Source organism: Coptis chinensis, chromosome 1 (assembly GCF_015680905.1).
Source record: "Coptis chinensis isolate HL-2020 chromosome 1, ASM1568090v1, whole genome shotgun sequence".
NCBI classification, from domain to species: domain Eukaryota; kingdom Viridiplantae; phylum Streptophyta; class Magnoliopsida; order Ranunculales; family Ranunculaceae; genus Coptis; species Coptis chinensis.
Genome location: NC_141456.1, coordinates 87,527,226 through 87,540,042, shown reverse-complemented (window position 1 = coordinate 87,540,042; position 12,817 = coordinate 87,527,226). Strand labels below are relative to the sequence as shown.

The following is a 12,817-nucleotide window of genomic DNA, read 5'->3' as shown; positions in this document are numbered from 1 at the left end:
TGTTGTCCTCCTTGAAGAGAACCAAACTAATAGCAAAGTTTGATATTGCTAGATAAAGCCCCAGCGTTTCTCCGTCTGCTGGTTTGGCTAGGACGGGAGGTGTTGTGAGATACTCTTTGAGAGTAGAGAAGGCTTGGTGACATTGATCGTTCCATGAGAACTGTTCGCCGTTTTTGAGGAGTTGTAGGAACGGTCGGCATTTTTCTGATGCCCTGGATATGAATCGGTTGAGTACAACGACCATGCCTGATAGCTTCTATATCTGTTTCTTTGTCTGTGGGTCGGGCATGTCCAAGAACACCCAGATTTGCTTCGATCCCGCGCTGTGATACCTGATAGCCCAGAAACTTTTCGGAGGATGCTCCGAAAAGGCATTTCTCTGGATTCAGCTTCATTCGAGTTCAGCATAACCTGGAGAACGCTTGCTTAAGGTGGGTTAGGTGGTCGTCTGCTTTCTTGCTCTTGACAACCATGTCATCGATGTAGACCTCCATGGTATCTCCTAACATGTCCTGGAACATGTCAGTTACTAGACGTTGATACGTCGCTCCAGCGTTCTTGAGGCCAAACGGGAGGACGTTATAGCAATAAATTCCTTGCTCTGTAATGAAGGAAGTCTTCTCTTGGTCTTCTTCGAAAGTGGTATTTGGTTGTACCCACTATATGCATCCATAAAGGAGAGGAGCTAGTGGCCACAAGTCTGGTCCACAAGTCGGTCGATTCTAGGTAATGGAAAACTATCTTTGGGTGTTTCTTGGTTGACATTGGTGAAGCTAACACAAAGGCGAATCGTGCCATTCTTCTTCGGAACTACTACTATGTTAGCGATCCAATCTAGGTAGTCGACCTTGCGGATGAAACCAACTTGCTTGAGTTTGTCGACCTCATCGTTGATTGCTTTTTGAAATCGTAATGATAGTCTCCTAGGTCACTGTCGAACTGGTCGAGCGTTAGGGTTGGCATTTAACCTATGGCATGCGACACTAGGATCTATACCTGGCACATCAATGTACGACCAAGCGAAAACATCTTTATTCATGGATAAAAAGTTACCTGGCACATCAGCTCTCTATTGTTGTCCATTATGTTACCTGATTTTGGCGCTTGCGACCGGGATCGCTTCTTGGCAGGTGGGGTGTCATCAGAGATTGCAGCGACCTCTTGGTCTTCTGGTAGACCGTGGTGTCATAACCCTTCCTGCAGCTTAATATATTTGTCGACCCGTGCGTATAGCGCAGACAGAGTTTCAGGGCGTGATCTCATCAGTGATTTGGAGAGGTCTATACTACGCACTCGACAGGCGTTGGAGAATGCTAGTGTAGCAAAAGACTCTTTGAGGCCACTCTCCATGCATAATAGTTCGGCTTTGAACCGACGTAAGAACTGGCGAATGGTCTCATCTTTTCCAAATGATAGCTGGAAGAGTGAATTCAGATCTGCTTTTTACGCCTATTGGTAATGTCTTGGACCGGGCGGATCGATTGAAATCGCTTTCGAAGGTCTTGGTCGAGTCTGACTCAAGTGAAAAGAACCAATCAAGTGCGCCATCCTTGAGACTGGCGAGAAATAGATGACAGTGAAGATGGTCGAACTCAGGGGAGCTGTAAAGGGCAAGGCTTTGAATGTAGCGGGATACATACTGACCGAGGCATGTGCTGCCATCGTACATCGGGAAACGTGGCTGAACAAAATCTTGAGGAGAAGGCTTATTGAGTACCTCAGATGTGAACGGGGATGCCCTGTATGTTTTGAGCATTTTTTGAACTATCTGTGTTGCGTCTTTTCGTACTGCGCTTTGGTCGATCCGTTACGACAGCTCGTTAATCTGTTGATTAACTTCATTGATGCCGGTCTCAGCGTCGTTACCAGCTGGTTGTTGTTGTTGAACATCTACTTGTGCACGCAGAGCAATATTTTCTTGCCTGAGCAAGGAAATGTTCTCATTTGTTAACCCCAGCTGGTTTGCGAGGCTTTGAACTTGAGCTTTGAGGCTTGCCATGCTTCGTGGGCTTGAGAATTTTTGGTTTTTGAGTTTTTGGGTTGTGTGAAAGTGGTTTCTCAAGTAATCGAGACCACAGACGGCACTAATGTAACGGCGTATTTTAGTTTTCCTTTACATACACGGTGGGAGGGGAACTGGAATTGATTATTGAAGAGACCGAGTTCGTTCTAGGAGCGAACTGCCTACGTATCTTGCTCTCGATTCTAAGGGGAGAGAAGAATCAGGTCTGGCGTAGTTCATAGGAGAGGTATTTATAGATGTTGAGAGTGGATCCTCACCCACCACGTGTAAAGTGCACCACAAACGTGGGGTGGAGATTAGGGAGGCGTGTGAGAGCTGTACTGATAAGCGCATAAATGTTATATATTTACGCTCAATTTTATATTAGTTAGTTAGTTTAATTTATTAGTTTGATGTAGTTAGTGTATTTTTGGTGGTTTTACGAATTGGAGTTATTGATTAAAAACCTACTTTGAAACTATCGAGATTCCGGGATATTATTGTGCGAACTTGTGGTTAGATTGATCCGGGCTAGTTGTTCGGTTCAATGGAGGTGCCCTCGCGATATTGGGAATATACCGTTTAGTTGGTTCCGCTAATGAGAATTGAAGCGTTATTGATTTGGACTTGGTATCTTAGCACCTGATCATTAGTAGAGAAACAAGGCCAGAGACTGAATATGAATATTGGTAAATGCACGTGAAGAATACAAACTTGTGAGCTATGGGCCAACGTCTAAAATGTTAGTATTTTAGACCCACTCAAATAGAAACCCATGTGCCCATTTTCTTAAACCTTACCTATATTTTAAACCTCGTATCACAAGGTAATCTTACCTATATTTTAAACCTCGTATCACAAGGTTTATTTTTATCCTTGAATTTCTTTCTCCTAGACCGGCCATGTGGGATGGAGTCAAAATAAAGGGTTATAAAAACCGCACCCATCAAGTGCTGAATTTCGGTATGCCTGATTAATACTCAAAATCCGGTACCCACTAACAAATAGCCACACCATTTCCTATCCATCCAAGAAGCACCATAACAAGTCTTATATCTCCTTCCATTCTCATTCTGACGAACAGGAGCCAAAAGCTCCTCAAATCCCGGCGATACAGATCGAGCATATCAACACCAAAGTCCAAATAAAAAAAGCCCACACCAATATAACCCACCATACATTTGGACCACCGAATCAAGCCCTTAGTTCCTTCTCCCTCCAATTCGCGAACTGATCCAAACCCGAATCTCTCGCCACCGACTTCGAATTCCAGTCGAAATAAAACACTGCCCTAACCAATCCATTATAAATAGAGGAGAGAAACAGTAGAGAGGGCGCTCCACAACACAGCAGAATTAAGAACGGACAGAAAAGTGGAGGAGGATTGGAGAAGCACGGAAACCGAGAACGAGACGAAGGGAGGCCAAGGAGACTTCACTGTCGACATGAGTTTTCCTAACCTTTTCTTTACTTTCAGTTCCATTATTATGACTTGCTAAATTATTTAGCTAGGGCTAAGATGAAGCCCTAACCTTTGATGTAATTATTTTGAGATTGGGTTTTTATGGTTATAATAATAATTAACTGTCAATCTTCTTTCGTTACATTCTCGATCAATAGTTGTTATATTCTTGCACCTTGTATGTCAAGCATCCTAGGTAGTGTGAACTGATTAACTATTAATCATAGCCTGATATCTATTGTCAATATCAAATTTAGATATTAGTTGTGCCGTTAAAAGACAATTAATCTTTTAAGTTCGATCTCTAGTGCTGAATTTCGGAAGATGCTTTTATGTAATTGTTTTGTCACGATAACATCTTCGGGTAAACACCGAATTCTCATTCGAGTGTTTCTCGTGATAACTCAAAACATTGAACCCCAGTCCTAAAATATTTATTGAAAAGTCTAGAGTGGATTCTGAAGTCCTAGTTCCTCTCCAATCATCTGAACCAAATTCTTTAGTTAATTGCTTTCATAGAAATTAGTTAAATTAAATAGTTTTAGATAATAGTGAATTCCAAACTTTCTCTAAACCACCATTGTTAGCATTAGGATAAATAATCGGTTAGTACTTTCGGTTGTTCTAAGTAGCGATCCCCTCCTGTGGGATCGTGAACTATTTTCAACGATAGGGGACTTTTAATTAGGGTTAGATTAGTCTATTAATTTAGACTGACTAATTCTCTATCATGTACTTATAGGTCTGCTGTGATGATGGGGATTAGTAGTCTGGGCAAGTAGCTTGTGGCAGTGGTGTAGCTGGCGGCAGTGATTTGTGCATGTGCATCTTTGCTCATGATTGCTTCTAGAAGGTAAGCTGAGTCACATTATAGCCTGATTCGCATGCTAGTGCGAACTGTTCTGGAGCGTTCTCTCAGCTTGTAGATGCGATCTGGATCCATAGGTCGGTGTGGTATTTCCGTCATGCTGAGTACGTGTCTGATATTCTTGAAAGAGGATATCACTCCCTTACAGTCCACAATCCTGCAACCCTACAACGTGCACTTCAAACATGATAAACAAACAGCAGCATTTGGCCTTTCCATCCTAGTTTCCTTTATTCCACGGCTCGACCAACATAAAAACGGCCCTAAATAATTGATGTTGAGCATTCTTGCAGTAGAGATTGGGAGATGTTTATGCTATTGAGTTTTCACCCTTGATTTACAATTAGTCGGATAAGTATTCCTGAAGCTTGAAAGCTTTGCTTTTTCGTCATAGTGTGCATATGATGATGTACATGGCTAAGGAAAAACACAACGTTTCTTTCATTAATTTATAGTTACAAACAGGCCATTACATTTACTAAAGCGAGACTGATGGAGTTAACCTCATCCCAGGCACTTAATACCTATCTAGTTCATGTTTTTGTTTGAAGAAGACAGCAGAAAAAGTTAAGTAGAGGAGCAATTAATTAGATTCAAGAAAGATCTTGTCCAAGAAGCTGAACAGCACCCCTAGCCAAAATATATGATGTCAGCAGGACAGTCATTTTCATTTTTCATCAATTAATGTATTATCTTGTTTCTCAGCATTGATGCGTTGATCTGTATACTTGAGCAGAGATCACATCCACAGATTCAGCATCCAATGTTACTACGTACAACAAATGATGCATTAAAACAGAATGACAATATATAATGTATATTGTGATACACAGATACCAAGGGTTGATCAGTCTGCATTTTAGGGTCACCCAAAAACCAAGGGCTGTGTCGCTGTGGTATACAAATATTAACCTTAACATGGAACCAGTATAATGTGTGACTGATCAACTGTGTCTCATTAAGGGAGTGAATGAGAACGTGACATGTAACTTCAAACTGATCCCAGCATCCAAAACATAACAAGAGAAGATGTGGCAACTAGGAACCAGGTGATGAAAGCCAAAGCTACAGAGATTTGGAATCTGCTGCAAGAGATTGGAAGCTGACCACAAAGGCCAAAATCTGTCACATATAAAATCGTCACCCCTGCTGATGAGCAAGCTGCTGCAAGTGATAAAGTGGCAGTCACCTGCATTTGTTTAACTAAAAGAGTATCAGTTGTCAATGAAAACTATGAAGAGAAAAAGGAAGAGATAACTATTAGCAGCTTTAGTGAAAAAAATTTGTTGCTATAGTTTCCTGTAAGCTTTTTAGAAGTTTCACAGAAGCTTCAAACAGCTGGATGTCTAAGCCTAGCAATTAGGTTCTGGTTGAGTACACATATAGACCCACAACCCACAAGCATCAGTTTCCAGGCAATGATCTAGGATGTCACACTTGTTAGGAGCCTCCACATGTACAGGAAGTTAGGTGGAATGATTTACAGCAGTACAACAGAGATCGTACTTTCCCAAACCTATATAAGGAGATACATTCAAGAAAAAAGGGGGAGCAGACACTTCAGTTTCCATCAATTGTCTATAAAATAAAGTGTTTGTTCAAGCACGCGTGCCTCAGAACTGTAGCAGTAAAACAGTATTATATCTCTACGCAGGATTTATATATGATTTTAAGAGGGAAAAATCATTACCCAATCGCCGACAACGAACAAGCAGACTAGCACAGGGTTCTGAAGGTCTCTCTTTATTCTCAAAGCATAGACATCAAGACATGCGAGTCCCAAGCTCCAGGCTAATTGGAGCCCCATTGAAGCAATCAAATAGCTGAGAAAAGGATTGCACGAAATGATCATTAAGATGTTTGCGAGAATGATATTTATTGAGTTTGAAAAACTAGTGATCTTCGGTCCCTTGCATGAGGAGTTGAGGACATAAAAGGTCTTTGAGCCTAATAGAAATCATCAGTGTTTACTTTGACAGTGTTTATACACTCAATTTTCAAGTGATACCAATAAAGATGCTGCTTACTGATATCTCTGAAGTCAATGAATTGTCCATCAATTTAAAATACAATATGAATTACTGCAAAGGGCAGTGAATTAAAACAGTCAAGGATTACACCCTCAGAAACCTTTATGAACAAAATGAAGTGAATTTCCTTTTTCTTTTTTCAGTAAAAACTAGGAATGACCATCACTAAGAAAGTGGAGCTGGCTACCGACTAATAAAGGCAGCACAGGGAGTATTCTCACTTGCCCCAGCTCTGATTCCGAATGTTTGAGTTAGGTATTCATGTCAACAACTATGAATATATATTTCCAATCAAACATATCTCTTAGCTATAGCATATATATTATTTGATCAAGATCACAAGACTGCGTTGTAGAGTTCCTTAAAGCATAGAAGAATACTTATCATTTGGGCATCCTACTTTACGCATCCAATCAAATCATATATTCTTTCTTTCTTTCACTTTGGCCGTGGTTATGCTGCGTTAACTAAGTAACAATCATAAGACTGAATATGCATAAGGATCTGTCACTTTTAACCACAAGGAAAGTTCTAAGTACATCAGTTTTGGATCCAAGACATTTGGTGTAGTTCATAACCTCTAAATAAAGATATGAAGCAATGAACCCTACACGTATCAAACAAACAAGTAAGAACTAATCAATTTCCAATGAATACGGGCTCAGCAGTAACTAATTTTATTCAGGAAAATTGTTCTAATCGAATTTGCAGGCAAGGTTCAGAACCATGCAGAAACATTATAGGTAAGATACAATTATACACAAACTAACTTGAAACCAAAATGGTTCTGAACATTCTAGAAGTCTAACAACTACCATTTAGAGAGCAATACATAAAACACCAATCCAAACACGCAGAACAGCACAATGTAACAAACACCATAGACTCATAATGCAGATTAAATACCATTTTTCATAATAAACCATACAGCTCCTAAAATATTAAAAGAAAGTTTTAAAAAAAAATACCTGAAAGCAGTGAAAGTAGAAAAACCCAAAGCAGAAAGCATAGCTCCAATTGAAGCAGAAGCAAATAAAAATTGCCCAACTCTCAAAACCAACCCACTCACTGTCCCTGGACTTCCTATCAAACTCTTCATTTCTCTCTTTCTTTCAAAGTATCAACAAAAAGGTTCTCTTACACCCACCACACACACCCCCCCCCCCCAAGAATTCAAAAACCCTCTCATGGATTAACTTGAAACTATATTTTTTTTCAACTGAAAGTTATGGTTAAGAGTCTTTCTTGTAATTGAAGTGTTATGGTTATTTGTGATCGAGATGTTTAAGACATAAGAAATTAATAGACTGTTTTGTTTTGTTTTTAGTTGTTGAGTTGTTTTCAAGTTTTCCTCAACTGCTGCCTTTCATTAATTTGATTCACCGCTTTTTTTTTTTTTTTTTTTGTGCTTTTACTTTTTCTTTAGCGCCTTTTTGTCTATTTGGGCTTGTGCCTGAAAAGACTCATTGGGCTGTTATTGGGTTTGAGCCCACTGTACTTTGATGATGAGAAGTTCACAACGGTGGGGGCGTGAAGGCCGAGGGTGGAGAAGACAGAGATGGGTTTGTGGGTGGGGAGAGAGAGAGTTGGGTTTGGTTGAGAAGGAGGGTTAAGCAAGTGAAGAAGAAGAGGGGGTGTTGTTGCCTGGGGAGGGAAAGGGAAAGAGAGTGAAAGTGGGGGAGAGTGAAGGAGAGAGAGAGGAAAGGTGAAAGATTGAAGACAGACAAACAGAAACCTACTACACTACGTTTTGGACCACGTAACCGTTCGCTGCGCTCACTTGATGAACCCTGAATTTAGACGACGTCCCATTTTGAGGTTTAATTGTCGGGTTTGGACGTATGCACTTGATAACCTTTGTAGTTCCTGTTCTTGTTTGAAAAAAAAAGTTAAATGATGGTGATGAACCATAAGCAACTATGTTCTTAATTAGATTCAAGAAGCCAATGACCATGAACCAAAAAAGGACTCCTAGCCAAAATATAAAGGCAATGTAAACTTGAAATTTATAAGCCAATGTAAGCAGTATCCGTATTTTCGTTCTTGAATAATCAGTTTCTTGTTTCTCTACACTGTTGTCCGGGTATTGAATCCACAGATTCAAGAATCTATAATTTATACTACAAATAACACTACGTGTAAATTCTTTTTGCATATTTGGATCACACCAAAAAGTCGTAAGCAGTATATTGTGTGTCTGATTGAGTGTGTTAGATTAAGTGAGTAAGGAGGTGCCCGTCTTCTAACTTCAATTTCCAACAGATGCCAGCATCCAAAACGTAACAACAGAAGATATGGCAGAAAGGAACCAAGTGATGAAAGCAAAAGCTACAGAGACTTGGAATCTGCTGGAAGAGACTGGCCAATGACTGCAAATGTTAGAATCTGTAGTACAAAAAACTATCACCGCAGCTGATGAGCAAGTGGTCGCAAGTAATAGAATGGCAATCCCCTGTATTCATTAAAATAAAGTGTATCAGTTTTCAATGAAACATGGGAAGAAAATGGGGAACAGGTCTATGAATCTCTTAGGGAGGTGTATAAACTTTTTGCTGTAGACAGCAAAATGTTTGAGCCTAACATTTTAGGTTCTGGTGAGGAAAGTTTGAGGTCCACAACCATATCACTTTTCAGGCCATGATCTTGCATCTTACACTTCTTAGGAACCTCCACATAAACTGGAAGTTGTGTGGGACGAGTTACAGCTAGCACAGAGAATGATTTACAAGTTACAACACATATCATACTTCGCGGAAACTATATATAATGTACCATAGAGTAATACATTCAGAGAAAATTCATTTTCATAATTTTCTCGAGAAAATAAAGGTTTAGTTCAGGCACATTTGTCTCAGATTTGTAGCTGCAAAACGATGTAGGTCTCTATGCAGGATTTATATGAAGATTTTTACAGGGATAAATCATTACCCAATTGCCGACAACCAACAAGCAGACTAGCAAAGGGTTCTGAAATTCTCTCTTCATTCTCAAAGCGAGCATGCACACAGTCTGGTCTCTCTACGTCGATGGTTCCAGCAACCCTGGAGGCAGTGGTATGGGAATCGTTTTAGTCTCCCCCGAGGGAGCTATGGTAGAGAAGGCAGTTCGTATAGACTTCGCAACGTCCAACAATGAAGCAGAGTACTGGCACTAATAATGGGAATGAGCTGGCGATCCAAATTTCGGAGTAAAGGAGATCCAAATCTTTAGTGACTCGCAACTGGTCGTTCGCCAGGTTGCAAAATAGTACACTACCAGCGAAGGTAACCTCTCCAAATACCTTCAAGTTGTTAACAATTTGCTTCCGTCATTTAGCAGAGCGACGATACACCATTTTTTGCGTGACGAGAACCGTCACGCAGATAGCTTGGCGTACTTAGCCACTCAGACACCGAACTGTGTCCCTCGACAACTACTCATCGAAGTGGTCGATCGACCAGCCTACCAAGCGAACCACGTCTGCACAATTAGCGACCTGTTCCCACTCTCTGAAGATCAGACGAGCCAATCATGGATGCAGCCTATTATACAGTACATCCAGTACGGCACACTCCCAGAGGAGCGCACCAAAGCCAAGAAGGTTCCACACCAAGCACGTAGCTATTGTATGGTGAATGACAGATTATTTCGCAAATCCGCAGGGGGACCTCATCTGAGGTGTATCGGACCCGCAGCAAGGCGGCTAATTTTTCTTTGAAATTCACGAAGGAGAATGCGGCAACCATCTTTGGAGGTCGCCACTCTCGCCCCACAAAGCGATCTCCTGGGGCTACTTCGCCTCAGTAGATGCGGTCGATGCTAAAGCGTGACGTCCTCAAATCGTCAAATGCCAAACATTTGGTCATAACATCATACAACCAGCTCGCTGGAATCGATTAACATCGCGAGTCCTTGGCCGCTTCCACATGTGGGGCATGGACATTATGGGACCATTCATCCCTCGAAGAGCACCGCTTCCGCTTCATCCCCGGCTGCCACGCACTACTTCACTAAGTGGGTTGAAGCAATTCCGTTAGCACACGCCAAAGAATCACATGTCGAAATTTCATTTGGACTCATATCATCACCCCGGTTTGGCCTACCACATACACCGGTGATGGATAATGGCTCCCAGTTCAAGGGCAAAACAACAAAAGAGTTTCTCGTCCAAATGGAAGATCGTTCATGCATTCTCTACACCACAAGATGCGCTCAAAGCAATGGACAAGCGAGGCCGAATAAGGCCATTCGAGAATTTGAAAAGAAAATTGAAAAGAACAAAAGCCGCTGGCCCAATCACCGAGAACATACTGGGCTCATCGCGACTACAAATACCGCTCAAATCGGGCGAAGTCACCATTCTCCCTATGCTATGGCACGGGCCGCCATACCCACCGAAGTTGACAATCACGACAACCCGATCCAACTTGTCGAAACAGGCCTTAATGACTCGGTTCTAGCTCGAGATCGACCTTCTCGAGGAACGGCGCGGACCTAGCAGCACCGTCCGAAAGTGGCGGTTCTTTACCAACAGTCCTCAAGAGATCTTACAACAAACGAAAGTACATCCACGATCTTTTCAACCGGGATCTCGTGTTGAAGAAAACTCAAGACGATGCTAAGCTAGCACCAACATGGGAAGGCCCGCATCGGGAACGTGTCGTTGGCAACGGCGGCAGATTGGATAAAACCCAAGAAGGAAAGATGTTTGCCACGACCTTGGAACACATACTTGTTAAAGCAATTTTCCAATAGTTGTATTACGCATTGTAATTCCTGTTCCCAGGCACAACAAAGTTCAAATGAAAGAAAATCAAGATGGTATCATAAATGGCGGACCTACTCACATCTCCAAACCAAACATCCCACAGAGCAAGCCTCAGGGGCTAAACACGCGCTCATACGCGCAGGACGCTCTCAGGAGCTTACAGGCTCAACGCCTCTCCGAGTCTCGCTAAGTTGAGGACCTATACTTTTCGAATCAACTAAGCGAGAACGCCTCAGAGCGAACGCCTCGGGGGGCTAAACACGCTCATACGCCGCGGGGCGCCTCGGGAGCTTACAGGCTCAACGCCTCTCCGAGTCTCGCTAAGTTGAGGACCTATACTTCTAGGATCAACTAAGCGAACGCTCGGGAGCGTAACGCCCTCGGCTAAACACGCGCCATACGCCGCGGGGGCGTTCTCGAGGAGCTTACAGGCTCATCGCTCTCCGAATCTCGCTAAGTTGGGGCATATACTTTTCAATCAACTAAGCGAAGAACGCCTCAGAGCGTAACGCCTCGGGGCTAAACACGCTCCATACGCCAGGGCGCCTCAGAGCTTTACGTGCTCAACGCCTTTCCCGAAGTCTCGCTAAGTTGAGGACCTATACTTCTAGGATCAACTAAGCGGTGAACGCCTCAGAGCGTAACCGGGGGGGCTAAACACGCTGGCCATACGCTGCGGGGCGTTCTCGAGGAGCTTACAGGCTCATCGCCTCTCCGAATCTCGCTAAGTTGGGGGCATATACTTTTCGAATCAACTAAGCGAGAACGCCTCAGAGCGTAACCCTCGGGGGCTAAACACGCCTCATACGCGGGGGCGTCTCGCCTCAGAGCTTACATGCTCTCTCGAATCCCGCTAAGTGGGGGGCATATACTTTTCGAATCAACTAAGCGAGAACGCTCTCAGGAACAGAACGCCCTCAGCGACTAAGACAAACGCTCATACGAGCAGGACGTTCTAGGGAGCTTACAGGCTCATAACCTCTTTCATTCTTACTAGACGGGGACCGGCACTCCTAGGGTTAATCAACGAAGAACGCTCCCAGTGAGCACCATAGCCCACGAGCTTACAGGGGCAAAGCCCCCTTTTTTCGTCCTAAAAGATCAAACGCTCACATAGCGTATTCCCGCATTATTATCATAGCAAAGCACAACATGTAGCAAGAATACATTTCGAAGCAAAATACGTCGCGCTAATCAAAGCCGGAACAAATCAAACCAAAACATATACAAGATTAATCAAGTGTTCACCAAAAGAAGAACATATATCCGATCCAGAAGCACCGACTGGCCGGGTCTACCCGTAAAATCCGTGTCAAGCATCAATCGCAAATACCAAAGGGAGCGAATCGCCACTTTAGTGGAAACCAGTTCCCAAAATCAAAAAAGCGAACCGCCGGCAAACCCAAAATGCAGCTCTAATGTTTAACCCTCATAGGGGCCGTAAAAACACACGCGATCAAAACAGGACAAATCAAAAACGATCCTCACCAATAATAAACAAAATCGGCATCACGGGCGACCACATGTTTATCCTCGAGGGAATACCGGTTGAGGGAACATGCCCGGCGGCCTTCAGAACAACAACACGCATACCGCCTCTTGAGCACCATCCGCGCTTCTTCACCGACAATATTTCTCGTCCGCTTGGCGTACTCCTACAAAAGTGCTGGTATACGCTGCGTTACGAGCCTTTTACGAGCAACCCTCC

General features: G+C 42.8%; 1 protein-coding gene and 2 long non-coding RNA genes across 3 annotated transcripts; 1 reads left to right on the top strand and 2 right to left on the bottom strand.

Annotated features, from left to right (window-relative positions):
* Positions 1-2,599: 2,599 nt before the first annotated feature.
* On the top strand, positions 2,600-3,606 carry LOC147525662 (uncharacterized). Its single transcript, XR_015192953.1, has 2 exons — positions 2,600-2,828; positions 2,865-3,606. It is a non-coding gene; the product is annotated as an uncharacterized LOC147525662 (long non-coding RNA).
* Positions 3,607-5,118: 1,512 nt separating this feature from the next.
* LOC147525661 (CASP-like protein 5B2) lies at positions 5,119-7,959 on the bottom strand. Its single transcript, XM_086557174.1, has 3 exons — positions 7,331-7,959; positions 6,023-6,155; positions 5,119-5,521 (listed from the first exon to the last, which is right to left on the bottom strand). The coding sequence occupies exons 1-3, from the start codon at positions 7,459-7,461 to the stop codon at positions 5,324-5,326; spliced, it is 462 nt and encodes a 153-aa protein (XP_086413300.1). The 5' UTR covers positions 7,462-7,959; the 3' UTR covers positions 5,119-5,323.
* Positions 7,960-8,272: 313 nt separating this feature from the next.
* On the bottom strand, positions 8,273-9,356 carry LOC147525660 (uncharacterized). Its single transcript, XR_015192952.1, has 2 exons — positions 9,291-9,356; positions 8,273-8,814 (listed from the first exon to the last, which is right to left on the bottom strand). It is a non-coding gene; the product is annotated as an uncharacterized LOC147525660 (long non-coding RNA).
* Between the last annotated feature and the right edge of the window lie 3,461 nt (positions 9,357-12,817).

Coding starts and splice junctions, on each gene's coding strand:
- LOC147525661 (XM_086557174.1), bottom strand. CDS start 7,461: ATGAAGAGTTTGATAGGAAGTCCAGGGACAGTGAGTGGGTTGGTTTTG. Junction 6,156..7,330: donor TCTACTTTCACTGCTTTCAG/GTATTTTTTTTT, acceptor TCCTTTTCTCAG/CTATTTGATTGCTTCAATGG. Junction 5,522..6,022: donor TGTTCGTTGTCGGCGATTGG/GTAATGATTTTT, acceptor AAACAAATGCAG/GTGACTGCCACTTTATCACT.